Source organism: Petaurus breviceps, unplaced genomic scaffold, assembly GCF_028583685.1.
Source record: "Petaurus breviceps papuanus isolate PSGF00001 unplaced genomic scaffold, PetGlider_PUasm1.0 90721, whole genome shotgun sequence".
NCBI lineage: Eukaryota > Metazoa > Chordata > Mammalia > Diprotodontia > Petauridae > Petaurus > Petaurus breviceps.
This window is the reverse complement of record NW_027187322.1, coordinates 6,689,612-6,702,782: the sequence shown is the minus strand read 5'-3', so window position 1 is coordinate 6,702,782 and position 13,171 is coordinate 6,689,612. Positions and strand designations below refer to the sequence as shown.

General features: G+C 51.6%; 1 protein-coding gene across 2 annotated transcripts in view; it reads left to right on the top strand.

The window, feature by feature from the left end:
• SHANK2 (SH3 and multiple ankyrin repeat domains 2) overlaps nt 1-12,562 on the top strand; it is a 698,541-nt gene extending 685,979 nt beyond the window's left edge. For both annotated transcript variants that reach the window (XM_069066555.1, XM_069066556.1), the window contains one exon: nt 8,935-12,562. In XM_069066555.1, the coding sequence (XP_068922656.1) occupies nt 8,935-9,514 (580 nt within the window). In that variant the 3' untranslated portion in view covers nt 9,515-12,562. The remainder of the gene's footprint in view (nt 1-8,934) is intronic.
• Nucleotides 12,563-13,171: the final 609 nt, after the last annotated feature.

The following is a 13,171-nucleotide window of genomic DNA, read 5'->3' as shown; positions in this document are numbered from 1 at the left end:
TCCTCGTAGGCTTGCTTAAAGAAGATGGGGAGGGAGAAGGACGCCAGGCTTTTTATCAGGCCAACAGATTCCTGGGTGCTCTGCCTGGGATCCGAGGGGTTGCTAGGCAACCTGATGATGGGTGCAGCCTGGAGGATCTGGCATTGAGTGATGGCTAAGCTGTGGGGGAGGAGGACAGGCCTGCGTTCAACTCCACCAGGGGCTTTTTCAGCCATCAGGATGGCCCTGGAAGGCTCCGCAACCCTCCAAAGAGCCAGGAGGCAGCAGGTGGGATGGGAGGGATGGGGAGGAAGCGGCTCCCATTATGAAGGCCCAGCATCCTAGTCACTCGGAGAAAGATTCAGCACTTATTAAGTGCCTCCTGTGCCCCTTTTACAAATACTCCTTCCTTTGAATCCCCCAGAAGGGGGCACCTTTAGAATCAGATTCTGGGTTTTTTTGCCCTTTTCTCTATCTCCCCAAAGTAGGTCTCCTTTGTAAGCTACGTGCCATGTACCATGAGCCTGTGAGGCAGGAAGATTGGGCTCCTCATCTAAGCTCAAGGCTCACAGTCCAGCCTTGGCTGTCTGGCCAGGGCTGTCGACCTCTCTGTGACTGGGGTTTTCCATTTCTAAACTAGAACCAATGGAGAGGCCACGTGGGGCAGAGATGAAAGTCCTCTGCTCACTATGGAGTCAAAGATCCTGGGTTCAAATCCTGCCCCAGCTCTTCCTGTGTGACAGAGGTAGTCTCCTGCCCAGAGCCTCAGTTTCCTCCTCAGTACAATGAAGGGCTTGGCCCAGATAGGGACTCAGATCCTTTCCAGCACTAGATCTGGGGAGTAAATCATTGCCCTCAGTGTGGGCGGGCCTCTGCCTCCAGCCAGGGCGGGTGGGGACCAGCCAGCGGTGGTGCTCACTCACCTCACCTCGCATCACTGTTGCCAGCCTCTTGTCTTCCTTTTCCATTCATGTTGCCATTCCATTTTGTCATTTTTTCATTTGCTCTCACGGTCGCTGGAAACAGAAGAGGGTCGTGCTGACTACAAGTAAGTGGGGCCTGAAGGGGCAGCCCAGATGCCCTGGGCGCGTGACTCTGTCTCTTCCTTCCTGACTATCCAGGTTCTGGAGGGGCCTCCTCTGGGCTCCTTCACCCCGAGCCAGAAAGTAGGGCCCGCATGCAGGTTGGGCTCCCTAAGCAGCTCACTCTATCTGACTAGAAACCTCAGGCCTGCCTTTTTGGCCTTTCACCCTAACCGACACCAAGGTCACACAGCTAACAGGTGGGGAGCCTGCCCCTGCTGACCCCAGGTCCAATGCCCACTGACCTACAGTAGGACAACTTTGGAGCAAGCATTCCCCAGGCTGCATCCCGCTGGCCTTCAGGAACCATCAGCAGCTCAGGGAGGGCCTCTGCACGCCAGGAGGCTAGAGGGCAGCACCTGTGTGCTGATGTATTTTCTGGCAAAGGAAGCAGATTTTTCACATTTAAAATGGAAAAAGCCCCCCTTCCCAAAGGCCAGCAGTCCAGGAGGTGATCACGGTTCCATGTCAGCTTGGAGGGAGGTCTCCATACCATTAATTACTTTTGTCAGTGGCTTGGCATTAAGGCAGAGATGGCCTGTTCATCAGATTTACAAATTCCATACAGCTGGAAGTATGCAGTATTCCCCAAGGTGACATATAGATTATATAGATATATATAGATAGATATCCATGCCTTGCAGAGTTCCCGCATATATATATATGTGTGTATGTGTGTGTATGTGTGTATGTATAGCGGGAACTCTGCAAGGCATGGGTACTGTTCCTCCCCTCAAGGAGCTGACACTCAATTTGGGGCTAATCGCAGGTTCCTGAAGAAGTCAGTATATACAGGGAGTGTTTGGGTCAGAATCCTGGGCCATATCTAAGAAGATAAAACCTCTATTTCTGATGTGTGTCTGTGTGTGTATGCAACCTGTGTGTCTACACAACGTCCCAAGAGGCTTAGGACCATCATAAGCTTTAATAGCTTAAGGCTATACCGAGACGTACAACCTTGGAGACAGCCTGCCATCGCTGTGTATCCTATGGCACATACGGCGTATGTGAGATGGCGATATACTCCTTAATCATCCTGATTGTGTAACACATACTGCGAGCGTTCCTAGAGCACTTCAGTGTTCCCAAAGTGCTTCACAAATGTTAGCTCATTTCATCATCACAACTCTAGGGGGCAGGTGCTATGATGAGCCCCATTTTACAGATGGGGAAACTGAGGCTCACAGGGGTCAAGCATCCTGCCAGGGGCCACACACTAGTACCTGTGTGAGTCTGGCTCTGAGCTCAGGTCTCCCTGACTTTGAGTCTACACCCGGTGCACTGTGGGGCCCCTTAGTGATCACCAGGACGTATACACAGCAACCCAGCGTAGTGGACAAAGGCCCAGCCCAGGGCTCCTTGTGAAGGCCAGGCCAGGGAGGGGTGTCTCTTCATCTTCACCAGACAGGAAGGCTGAGTTCTACCCCCAGCACATAACTGTGTGACCCAGGATGAGGGGCTGGACTATAAATCCCAGAGTGGTGCTCATCTGCATTGTGAGGACCCGAGTTCAAATCTACACCTGCCACTTCCTAGCTGCATGACTAATGCCATCACTAGATATCACTCTGAGTCTGTGCATGCTACATATGTATGTATGTGTCTACTGGACATATATAATGAATGGGGAGTCTTCGACTTCTGCTGGGGGAAAAAAAGGCTTACCTTCAGAAATGGCAGGTGTGAGGGAGTGGGGAAGGTGGCATTTCTCTGCACAAAAGGCCCAGGTGGGCTGCAGGACTGCCTACTGGCCCAGGGGAGGCACCAAACACTGGCACCATCTTGGCCACACCAAGGATGGGAGAGTCTCCAGGATGAAACTGGACAATGAGGGCAGCAGCCAGGACTGAAAGCAAATACAGGAGGAACCAAAGCGGCCCCTACAAGGGCAGACTAAGGGGAGCACATGCAGTCTCTGGCTTCACTTGTCCAAAGGGCCATCCTGGAGATTGGGGGCACACCCAGGAGCCATGGAGGCAAAGGTACCAGGTGGCAGATCTGGCCAGGATCCATCCCATTGTGGAAGGGGCTGCCCCAGGAGGCAGCAGACCCACCTTCCCACAGGGTTTCAAGCAAAGGCCTGCCCACCACCTGTCAGGGCCCCTGTAGAGGGGGTTCTTGGTCATAGAGCCCTTCTGGGTCCCTTCCACCCCTGACATTCTGTGAATCTGCTTGAGCAAATCACTCCATGGATGGGTAGGAGCTTGGTCACATTCTTTTTTGTTTTTTGTTTTTTTGCTTTTTGGAGGGCAATTGGGATTAAGTAACTTGCCCAAGGTCACACAGCTAGTTTTTGTGTTAAGTGTCTCAGGCCAGATTTGAACTCAGGTCCTCCTGACTCCAGGGCCAGTGCTCTATTCACTGTGCCACCTAGCCACCCCAGCCTGGCTACATTCTTATTCATCTCCAAATGGCCTCCACACTTTCCCCATAATGGTAAAGTTATGGGGTGGGGGAAGGGATGGAGAGGAGGTACGTCTATATGTGAACTGGGGCCTTTACCTGGAGCAGCAGGGGCTCCTGGAAGAGAGCAAGAATCTTGACTCAAAGGGAATGTAGATGCTGGGAAATTATAATGACCAAGCTTGTCCTTGGAGAAGAAAGAAGAAACTGCACCTCCTTCGCTTCCTTGCAGAGGTGGGGGACCACAGATGTGGAACAGTGCACACATATACTGCCCTACCAAGTTGCTGTTTTCATTTCATTGGACTGAATTTTTCTTTCTTTTTTCTGATGACTGGGTTCCTGAGGAGGTAAAGGAAGAAGCAGAGATTTGGAAATAAAGCTGATGCAGGAACAAAAGACAGGAATAAATAAGGCTATTTAGAGAGGGGGGAGGAAGGTTTTCCCCTTATATCCTGATAGTTCTGCTGTTAGAGTCTCCCTGCCGCCATCCACAGTGCCTTCAGGAGAAGGCTTGGGTGCCCTGGCCCAGCCTCATTTCTAAGTGGGTAGCTGGTGGTACAAGAGGTAAAGCATCAAATTTGAAGTTAGGAGGACCTGAGTTCAAATTCTATATCTGCCACTTACTAACTGCTTGACCTTGGGCAAGTCACTTGACTGCTCTCTGCCTGTTTCCTCTTCTGTTAAAAAAAAATGGGGATAATAATAGTATCTACCTCCCAGGGTTGTTGTGAGAATCAAACTAGATGATGTCTGTGAGGCACTTTGCAAACTCTGATTGACTCGATAAAAGGCAGCTAGAAAGCCCAGTGGGTACAGTGCTGGACCTGAAGTCAGGAAGACCCGAGTTCAGCCTGCAACACTTGTTAGCTGTGTCACCTTGGACAAGTCCCTTACTCAGTTTCCTCATATGTAAAATGGCAGTAATAATGGCACTAACCTCTCAGAGTTTTAAGGATCAAATGAGATCTTTGTAAAGTGCTTAGCCCATTGCCTGGCACATAGTAGGTGCTTAACAAATGCTTCCTTCCTTTCCTCCCTCCTTCCTTCTTTCATTCCTTCCTTCCTTACCTTCCTCTCTCTTTTCTTTCCTTCCTTCCCTCCCTTCCTTCTCCCCTCCTCCTTTCCTTCCTTCCCTTCCTCCCTTCCTCCTTTCTTTCCTTCCTTCCCTCCCTCTCTTCTCCCCTCCTCCTTTCCTTACTTCCTTCCCTTCCCTCCCTTCTCCCCTCCCTCCTTTCCTTCCTTTCTTCCCTTCTTCCTTTCCTCCTTTCTTTCCTTCCTTCCTTGCCTTCCACCTTCCTTTCTACCCTTCTTCTTTCCTTTCTTCCTTCCTTTCTCCCACCTATAATCACTGGCTCTTAAATCATAAGGAACCATCTGCTTAAAGATCCCAGCCCAGTCCCTTCATTTCACTGAGGAAGACACTAAAGCCCAGGGTGGTCAGCTGACCTGCCAAAAGTCACCTGGGAACAAGTAAATAGTCAGGATTTGCATTCAGGGTCTTGCTTCCTTTACTCTTTCTCAGCATCAATCCAATGTCATCTCCTGGAGCACTGGGGTCACCCCATTCTTGTCTTTGTGGCCCCAACACCTCGTATAGAATACGTGCTTAATTGATGCTTGAGTTATTGATCAGGAGCACACTGGGAGACAGAAGAACTAGAACATCCTTGCTTAAAACATCATGATTCCAACATAAAGAATCCATTGAAGATCTACAGAGCCCTGGCTACCCAAGTTGGCTTTCCACCCACCCATGGTTGCAGATTTAAGAATCAAATGGACTGGTGAGTGGCCCTGTCACCCCCCAGTGGCACCATCCCATGGAGGAAATAGCATCATGTGATGTGTCTGGGGCTTCACCATCCCCCTCCCCAGGCCCGAAGCCCACAGTAATGATGCCATCAAAGGAGACAGACAGCTCTAGGCCAGGAATAGGGTTCCTTTCAGGGTGCCCTCATGCCCTATTCCTGTGACAAGAGCCATGCTGAGAAGCACTGGGCATGGAGTCAGGTAGACCTGAGTTCAGATCACTAGCTGTGTGACCTGGACAAGCCACCTTCCCCTCTTTGCCTCAGTTACCTCATCTGTAAAATGAGCTGGAGAACGAAATGACAAGCTACTCTAGTATTTCTGCCAAGAAAACCCGGAATGGAGTCACAGAGTCAGACCCAGCTGAAATGACTGAAGAACAGCAACTGTTTATACTTTGAATTGATCTTCTTGTGTCAGAGTTATGTATCCCCAATTCCAAGAGGAGGGAAGCACTTTGAGGTTCCATGCCACTGCCTGGCAAGGGCCAGATACATAGTAGGAACATAATAGATTTGTTTGTTACATGAAATGAAACTGAACCCAAAGTTCCCACCCTCCCTTCCTCTGTAACCATAGAAATGACTACTGGTTTTAGCAGGAGACTAGTCCTGAGCCTCAGTGAGATGCCTAGGAAATCCCCAGTGGCCAAAGCCATCAACCCCTACAAAAGGGAAGGGAAAGAAATGACGGAGAGGTAGCCATGGCCATGGGGGGGAAATGTGGAGGACGGAGTTTTAGCATTTTCCAGGATGCTTTAGGTGTTGGCCCCAGGTCAATTCAGCCAGGAGGCTGTCCCCCTGCCAGGCACTGGTTCCCTCCCAAAGGGCTGTAATCACCCCTGAGCACTACCCCAGACATAGCCACCTGCCCCTCCCCAGAGGGCAGGAACAGTCAGCCAAACTTACCTACTACCAGTGCCCCCTCTTGTCCTGGGAGTCCCCAGGAGAAGATGATAATAATTCATTATCATTATAGTATTGCTGTCAAACACCTGCCAAATCCTTGGTACTTTAAATTCTGCAAAGCATGTTCTCCATAACAGCCCCATGAGCTAGAGAGTGTGCAGTGCTATTCACAGATGAGGAAACTGAGTCACTGGCCTATAATCACCCAGGTAAGAGGCATCAGAGCTGGAATGGGGAATCATCATGATACCCCCCCCCCCCCACCAAGGGCCCTGGATTTGGATCCCAACCTTGCTAGCTGTGTGACCTTGAACAAGTCACAACCGCTCTGGGCTTCATTTTCTCCTGTCAAATGATGGGGTTGGGCTCAATGGGGGTCCCTTTCATCTCTCAAGGCTGAAAGTCTGGGACCCCACCCAGGTCTTCTTACTGCCTGGCTTCCTCTTTGAGACCCCAGCCATGTGTCCAGAAAACCCTTGACACGACATTACAAGGTAACCATTAGGAAAGAGAGACATGTGGCCACTGGCACATCCCTGGGACTGCGGGGAGGTCAGGGTGGCCCAGGTGACTCATCTTGCTGTGCCCAGTGAGATGGTCAGAGCTTGGTAGCCATTTCCATGTCCTGGTTTTGAATACAGCCCCCTCATGGTTATTAAAAGAACAGGGCTTAGCAAATCGAATCCACTAGAAAATTAGCCAGAAGTAGCTCAGGTTTGCATCAGGCCTTGTGGTTTGTAAAGCACTCCATCAAGGATCTGAGATCCAGGACTGGGGAGCCCTTGGAAACCTCCCATGAGGAAGCCAGAGGAAGGGTTTTCCTGGGCCTGCCAGCTTGTCTTCCTTTCCTCCCTCCCTCCCTCCCTTCCCCCCAGTGCAGGACTGCGGCGGGATTCAAACACAGTCCTCCCACCCCAAAGGAAGCCCTCTTTCCATTGCATTACAACTGCTTCATTCTCACTGAGCCTCACTACCATTCTTGGGGGCGATTGGGAAGGCTTCCTGGAGGAAGCCTCTGCTCAGAGAAGCCTTGAAGAATGCTAAAGATTCCAAGAGGAAAACAGTGAAGAGAGGCTAGTGAGGGTATAGGGAAGGGCCGTGCCAATACACGGAGGTAGGAGAACAAGGGACGGAGTGGGGGGGCAAGTGAAATGAGACTGGACCGGGAAGATGGAGAGCAGAGGGGAGGGCATTCGGGGCCTTAGTCTGCTGAATGGCAGGGACACTGGGGGAGTTTGTATTTTCCTTTTTTTCGGGGAAGGGTGAAGCTCCGAACTCATGATTTTGTTGCTTTTGGCAACTCCAGGTGTAGAAACCACGTGGTCACGTCCAGATATGTAGGTGGCCTGTTCTGGGGGTGCGGAGAGTGGCGGGCTCTGCCGGAATCCCACAGAGACCAATTTGAACCCGAGCCTTGTGGCCCCCAGGAATGACCCTATATCTATCTATTCCACTAGGTCACCCTTGGGTGGCAGATTCAATTCAGTTCAATTTAACCAGGATCTACCAAGTGCTGCCTAGGAATACAAAGCTGGAAAAGAACGGGCCCTGCCCTCAGGGAACCTGCAGTCTGTCTACTGCTTGGGATAACCAAGCTAGGCGAGAGAGCAAGAAAACAGTTTCAATATTATCGAAACTGTTTCTAAAACGGCTGAGTCCGCCGCCGCCTCCCTGTAGCTTAAGGGGAACATGCTGGAGAGATCAGCTCTGAGCCTTTCCAGGGTGGGGGGATCTGGCCCAAATCTCGAGAGGAACCACAGAGATTCTGCTCCCCAGACCTCTTAGTGAGGGAGAAGATGCAGGTGGGGGTGTGGCTGGGGGGGGGGGGGGCAGGACCCAGTCTGCGGCTTAGTGCGAAAGGCCAGGAACACCCCCCCTCCCCAAGCTTTGGGAAGGGCCAGAACCCCGCTGGGGCTTGGTGGGAGGGACCATCACCCCTTGGGATTTGGTGGGAGGGGCCGGGACCCAGCGTGGAGCTTGGTGGGAGGGGACAGGACACACCCTGGGGCTTGGTGGGGCTTCTAAAATACCTCCTTCTCTGGGGTTTTGTTTTCCAGGTTTTGAAAGCAGAGTTGGGGGGGGGGGGGGAGAGCCAAACCAAACACAAGTACAGGACTTAGCGTTTCCTCACAATTTTCCAGTCCTGCTTACTCTTTTCCTCTCTGAGACGTCGGCTACAGACCTCCACCCCGCCCTACCCAGCCAGAGGCAGATGGTGAGCTAGTAGGGATTGTGATTAAACCAAGGCCCCTTACGCTCTTCTGAGTAAATACACTGATTCGTGGTGTATCGGGTGCTTGAGTGCGTAAGGAGGACGTTACACTCAGGGACAGCCCAGGACCCAGAGCTGCCCTACAGGATTTCAGCACAGGTCAATGGGGGAGGGGAGGGGGGCAGAGAACAGGGTTGTTGATATCACCCAGAGCCCTTCTGGCCCCGTCTTGGTCCTCGGAACCCTCAGTGGCTCCCATGGCTCTCCTAAAAATGTCTACCATCTGACAGATGATTCTCTCCTCCCCTCCTTTTTTCCTTCCTCAGGACAGCTGGCTTTCTCCCATCCCTCCCTCATCTTTGACTTCAGGTGACTGCTGTGGCTGATCCTGGCGTGACAAGATTATTTGCTGCCAGTGTGTCCGCCCCTAGGCCCCCCTCCTTTGGTTTCCCACGCCACCTCCCTTCCCCATGCCCCGCGCTTTTGGTGGGCACTCCCCTGCTTGCATGTGATGCCTGTCTGTTCGTTGCCTTTGCAGGAGCATGGATGTCGTGAGCACCGTCTCAGGGACGCGGAGCACGACGGTCACCTTCACCGTCCGCCCTGGCACCACCCAGCCCATCACCCTGCAGAGCAGGCCACCGGACTATGGGACGGACGGGAGGACCGCTGTCACGAGACGCGCCCCAAGCCCTGTGGTCTCCCCCACCGAGATCGCCAAGGAGGCCCTGAGCGCTCCCCTGGCCGCCGTCTCAGCCGCGGCCCCTTCACCTACTCTGTCTGAGGTTTTTAGCCTTCCGAGCCAGCCACCCTCAGGGGACCTGTTTGGCTTGAGCGCGGCGGTGCGCAGCAGGTCCCCGTCTCCCTCGATACTGCAACAGCCAATCTCAAATAAGCCTTTTACAACTAAACCTGTCCACCTGTGGACCAAGCCCGATGTGGCTGATTGGCTGGAAAGCTTAAATTTGGGGGAGCACAAAGAGACCTTCCTGGACAATGAAATCGACGGCAGTCACTTACCAAACCTTCAGAAGGAAGACCTCATAGACCTCGGAGTAACTCGAGTGGGCCATAGAATGAACATCGAAAGAGCGCTGAAACAGCTGCTGGACAGATAAGGACGCCTGCTCCCTGCGCCTTCATGGACTTCTGCTTAGACGTAGATGGGCTTGTGCTGCAGCCGCTCAGGCCTCCTGGTCCCCACCCTGGCTCTGTCCACCTCCTGCTGCCCAAAGAAAGGCCGAGTGCATCTCGGAGCCCAGGTCCGCTAACCCCTCCCAGGCCCCGGCCTGGGCGCCAGGGCAGGGGAGGAAGGGAGAGAGGGATTCGAACGGGTTCCCAGCCTGCCCCCGCCAGGGGCGGGTAACCTCCCTTGCTCCTCCCAGGCCCAGAAGCCAGCCCAGGCTGGGGCTCGGCGGGATGTCTCCTGAGCTGCTCCTCCCTTGGTTCTGACTGGCTCCTGACCCTCCTGGTCCCAGCACTGGCCCTCGCCTCTCCCCTCCCCTTTCTTGGTCAGTACATGCTCACCTGCTTCCTTGTTTCCGAGCAGTTTGCTTGCAGTAGAACCAGCCCCAGAGGTATTTATTTCTCGGATGTGCCATCTTGGGCCCCCACTTCCAGGTCCCCCACACCATCCGGCACTCACTGGAGCTGCAGCCATAGCCGTCAGGCAGAGAGGTGGTGACTTTCTTGGCAGACGGTGGAGCCTTTCCACAAGATCGGGCCCTGCTTTGCTCACTTTTATTTCTTGATTTCTGCAAATAAATCTATTTCGCATATTTCCCAGGTGGCCAACAGGCCACGTGGAGTTAGTCAAAGCACATAGCCATGATAGGGAGATGGCAGGGGAAAGTCTCCCCCAGGAACTAGGCAGTCCCCAAGCCACCTCAGGCCCGTCACCTCTCTGCCAGACACAGGGTGTCCCATCCAGACACATCAAGCTGGGCTGGAGAAACAGCAGCTCGACTCTCCTACCTTCTGTTCCTGAGCATTAGTTTGGTCTTTATACACCCTTTGAGGTTGAAGGAGGTGAGCATATACATTGACCCAAAGGACAATCAAATAAATGAGGCGAACCAGGGGCCACGTGGTGCTACTTGGACCATGGGGTCTTTGTCAGGAGCTGTGTCGGGGGTTCCAGGATCCAGGTCCTGGGTCCCCTCAAGGTCGAGGAGCCATACTGTGACAGCCCCTTTGCTGTCTGGGGCCAGGGAGAGCAGCATGTCGAGAGGTCTCCCTTCCTCTTTGGACCTCAGGGAATCTCTCCAGCTTATTGAGAAGCAGTGCTGTGAGAGAGAGGGACAGAAGGTGGACAGGACCCAGGGTTTCGAGGAGGAGAGAAGTCGTGAGTGGGGATTGAAGGCGCAGAAATGGAGGCAGGAAAATGGGGGCATCTCCAAGGGGCTAGGAAAGATGCTGGTCTTTTAGTAATAGGAAATGAGATCACCCTGACTGCCAACTTTTCTAGACCCTCTTCCATGTCTTTCTCCCCTGCCCCTCACCTCCCTGATTCTGCACAGGCCCCCAGAGGTTCTCCCCCTCTCCCCCCCCCCAACTGGCCCTCTCATCTCCAAGGGAGGCTATCAACTGCCCATAGCTAACCAATGGCCCTGCCAGGCTTCCAGTGTATCCAGCCACATCTGGAAGTGGCCCAAATGTTTGGGTTTGGCTTTTTTTTATCTTCCATTCCAGATTAGCCCAACCATCTCTAGTTATAAAACAAGACTTTTTTTTTTTCTTCCTTTCCTTTTTATTACTTTTGCTCACAATCAAGTGTCTGATTAGGTCTGCAGCAGCCCTCGAATGAGTACAGCAAATTTACCAATTTAACTCTTTCTTTACTGCAAGTTTAAATAGTTGTATAGATAGTTTATAAGCACAATATTTTAAGAGAAAAAAAAACAGTGGCTGGTCTACTAGGCAGCCTTTGTGCTAGGAAGTTAAAGAAAACAAACTTTGGTGATTTAATACTAATAACACGATTTCTGTGGAATAATTCTAAAGAGAATGACCTTTTTACATCAACCTTATTTGGATGCGTCTGAACCAGCAGAGCTGTGTTACGTTTTCTATCTTTACTAGAACTTCGTCACTGAAGGACAAATGTTTCTTTGAAAGTGGCCCCGATTCACCGAACGGCAGTCGGTCGGTCGGTTGCTCCCCAGTCCCAAAGCCAACAAAAAGCCACTCCTCTCCAGTCCCCTCCCCACCTTCCCTCCCGCCCCACCCCTGCGCCCCCAACTCTGGAAAACCAAGATTTCTTTTGACTTTGCCTCTGTTCTGATCCCCTTTGCAGGTCAATATTTGTATTTGGAAGTTCCAGCCTAACTTGTAATAAAAAGAATGCATTCAGGCATTTTCCTTCAGAGTACTTTCGATTTTTCCATAGTGAAATGGATGTTACTATAGAGGAATTTGGTGACAGGCGTTCTCCAGGTAGCCAGCGGAGGGGCCACAATCTATAAGAATGTGCTTTAAAAAAGAGGTACTTCAGCCATCATTTGTCTTCCATTTGGTGAGATGACAGAACTCAGTCAATAAACCACTAGCCATCAGGCTCTTTTCCTTCCTTTGCTTTCCGCTGGTGTTGCCTCGGCGCCCTGTGTCGGGTCAAGCGGTAGCCCAAATGACAGGAGAGAAACTCAGCCAGGTTACTTGGAGGCTGCCGCTGTTGGCTCATGCCTGGGTAGGGTCTGGGTTCATTCAGGGACGTGCAGGTTGGTAGGGATCCCTTCATCCCAAGCTATTTTGTATCTTTGAAGACACTTAACAATCTGGATGCAGTGTCATCAGTAGGAAGCAGACAGAAACATTAAAGAGCTGAGGAAATAGTTTATTTTTGCATCCTGTCTTAGAATCAGAGTAATGGGCCTGCCCAAGGGCCTGCTTTGACCAATGAAATGCTTGTTTGTCGAGACAAGTGGCTCTAGCTCCGTTTGCCGAGTTTGCTCCCCTCAGCAATAGCAACTAGTCCAGAGAGCCCCCCCCCCTCTCCTCCCCCACTTTGGGGAACGTCAGGCCTAGGCCTTATTCATGATACTCTTTAATGGTAGAGCTGAGCGTTGGATAATGGCTCTACTCAGAGACATGCTAACTGTGGTCCTCTGGGTTTTAGGATAAACTTTTGTTATATACTGTACTTTAAATAAACTGTATTTACATGCCGATTTTCTTTCTGTAATATTTGTATATATGAGACCAGACTCACAAGATGTACATTACATGGCGCCTTCGGGCCAGGACACCGCTACCTGGGCATCTGGACATCTTTTTGGCTGACTCCTAGATGACAATGGCCAGCTGTGACTGTTGGTTTGCAGATTCTACATGTCACAAAGCTCATTTGTTATTTGTGGCACTTCAGTTAATGAAGGAATTATTTGTTTGGGTGGGGTTTTTTCCTCCCGAGTTCCCTAGCAGCCAACAAGACCCGTGCATATTCATTATTCACTAGTCCCACAGTGGTGACTGTCTGAGCCCCAAGTGGTGATGGCTTCCGGGGAACATCTTCTCTTCCTTGTTAGTACTCAATACTTGATGTCCTGGCTCAGTCACCACCCCACCTTCTCTCTGGGACTGCCCCCGTACTTTTGCATTCCTCCAAGTCAGAATAGAGGAAAGCACTCCACCCCCACTCCTCACTTCCTTTCTGTGCTGCACTCTTTTCCTGATCCCTGTTCTTCTTGTATGGTGATCAAAATGACTGTCCAGAATAAATGCCCTCTTACATGAAGTCCAAGGGTCTGATTACAAACAGAAGAAATTGTCTGGATCCA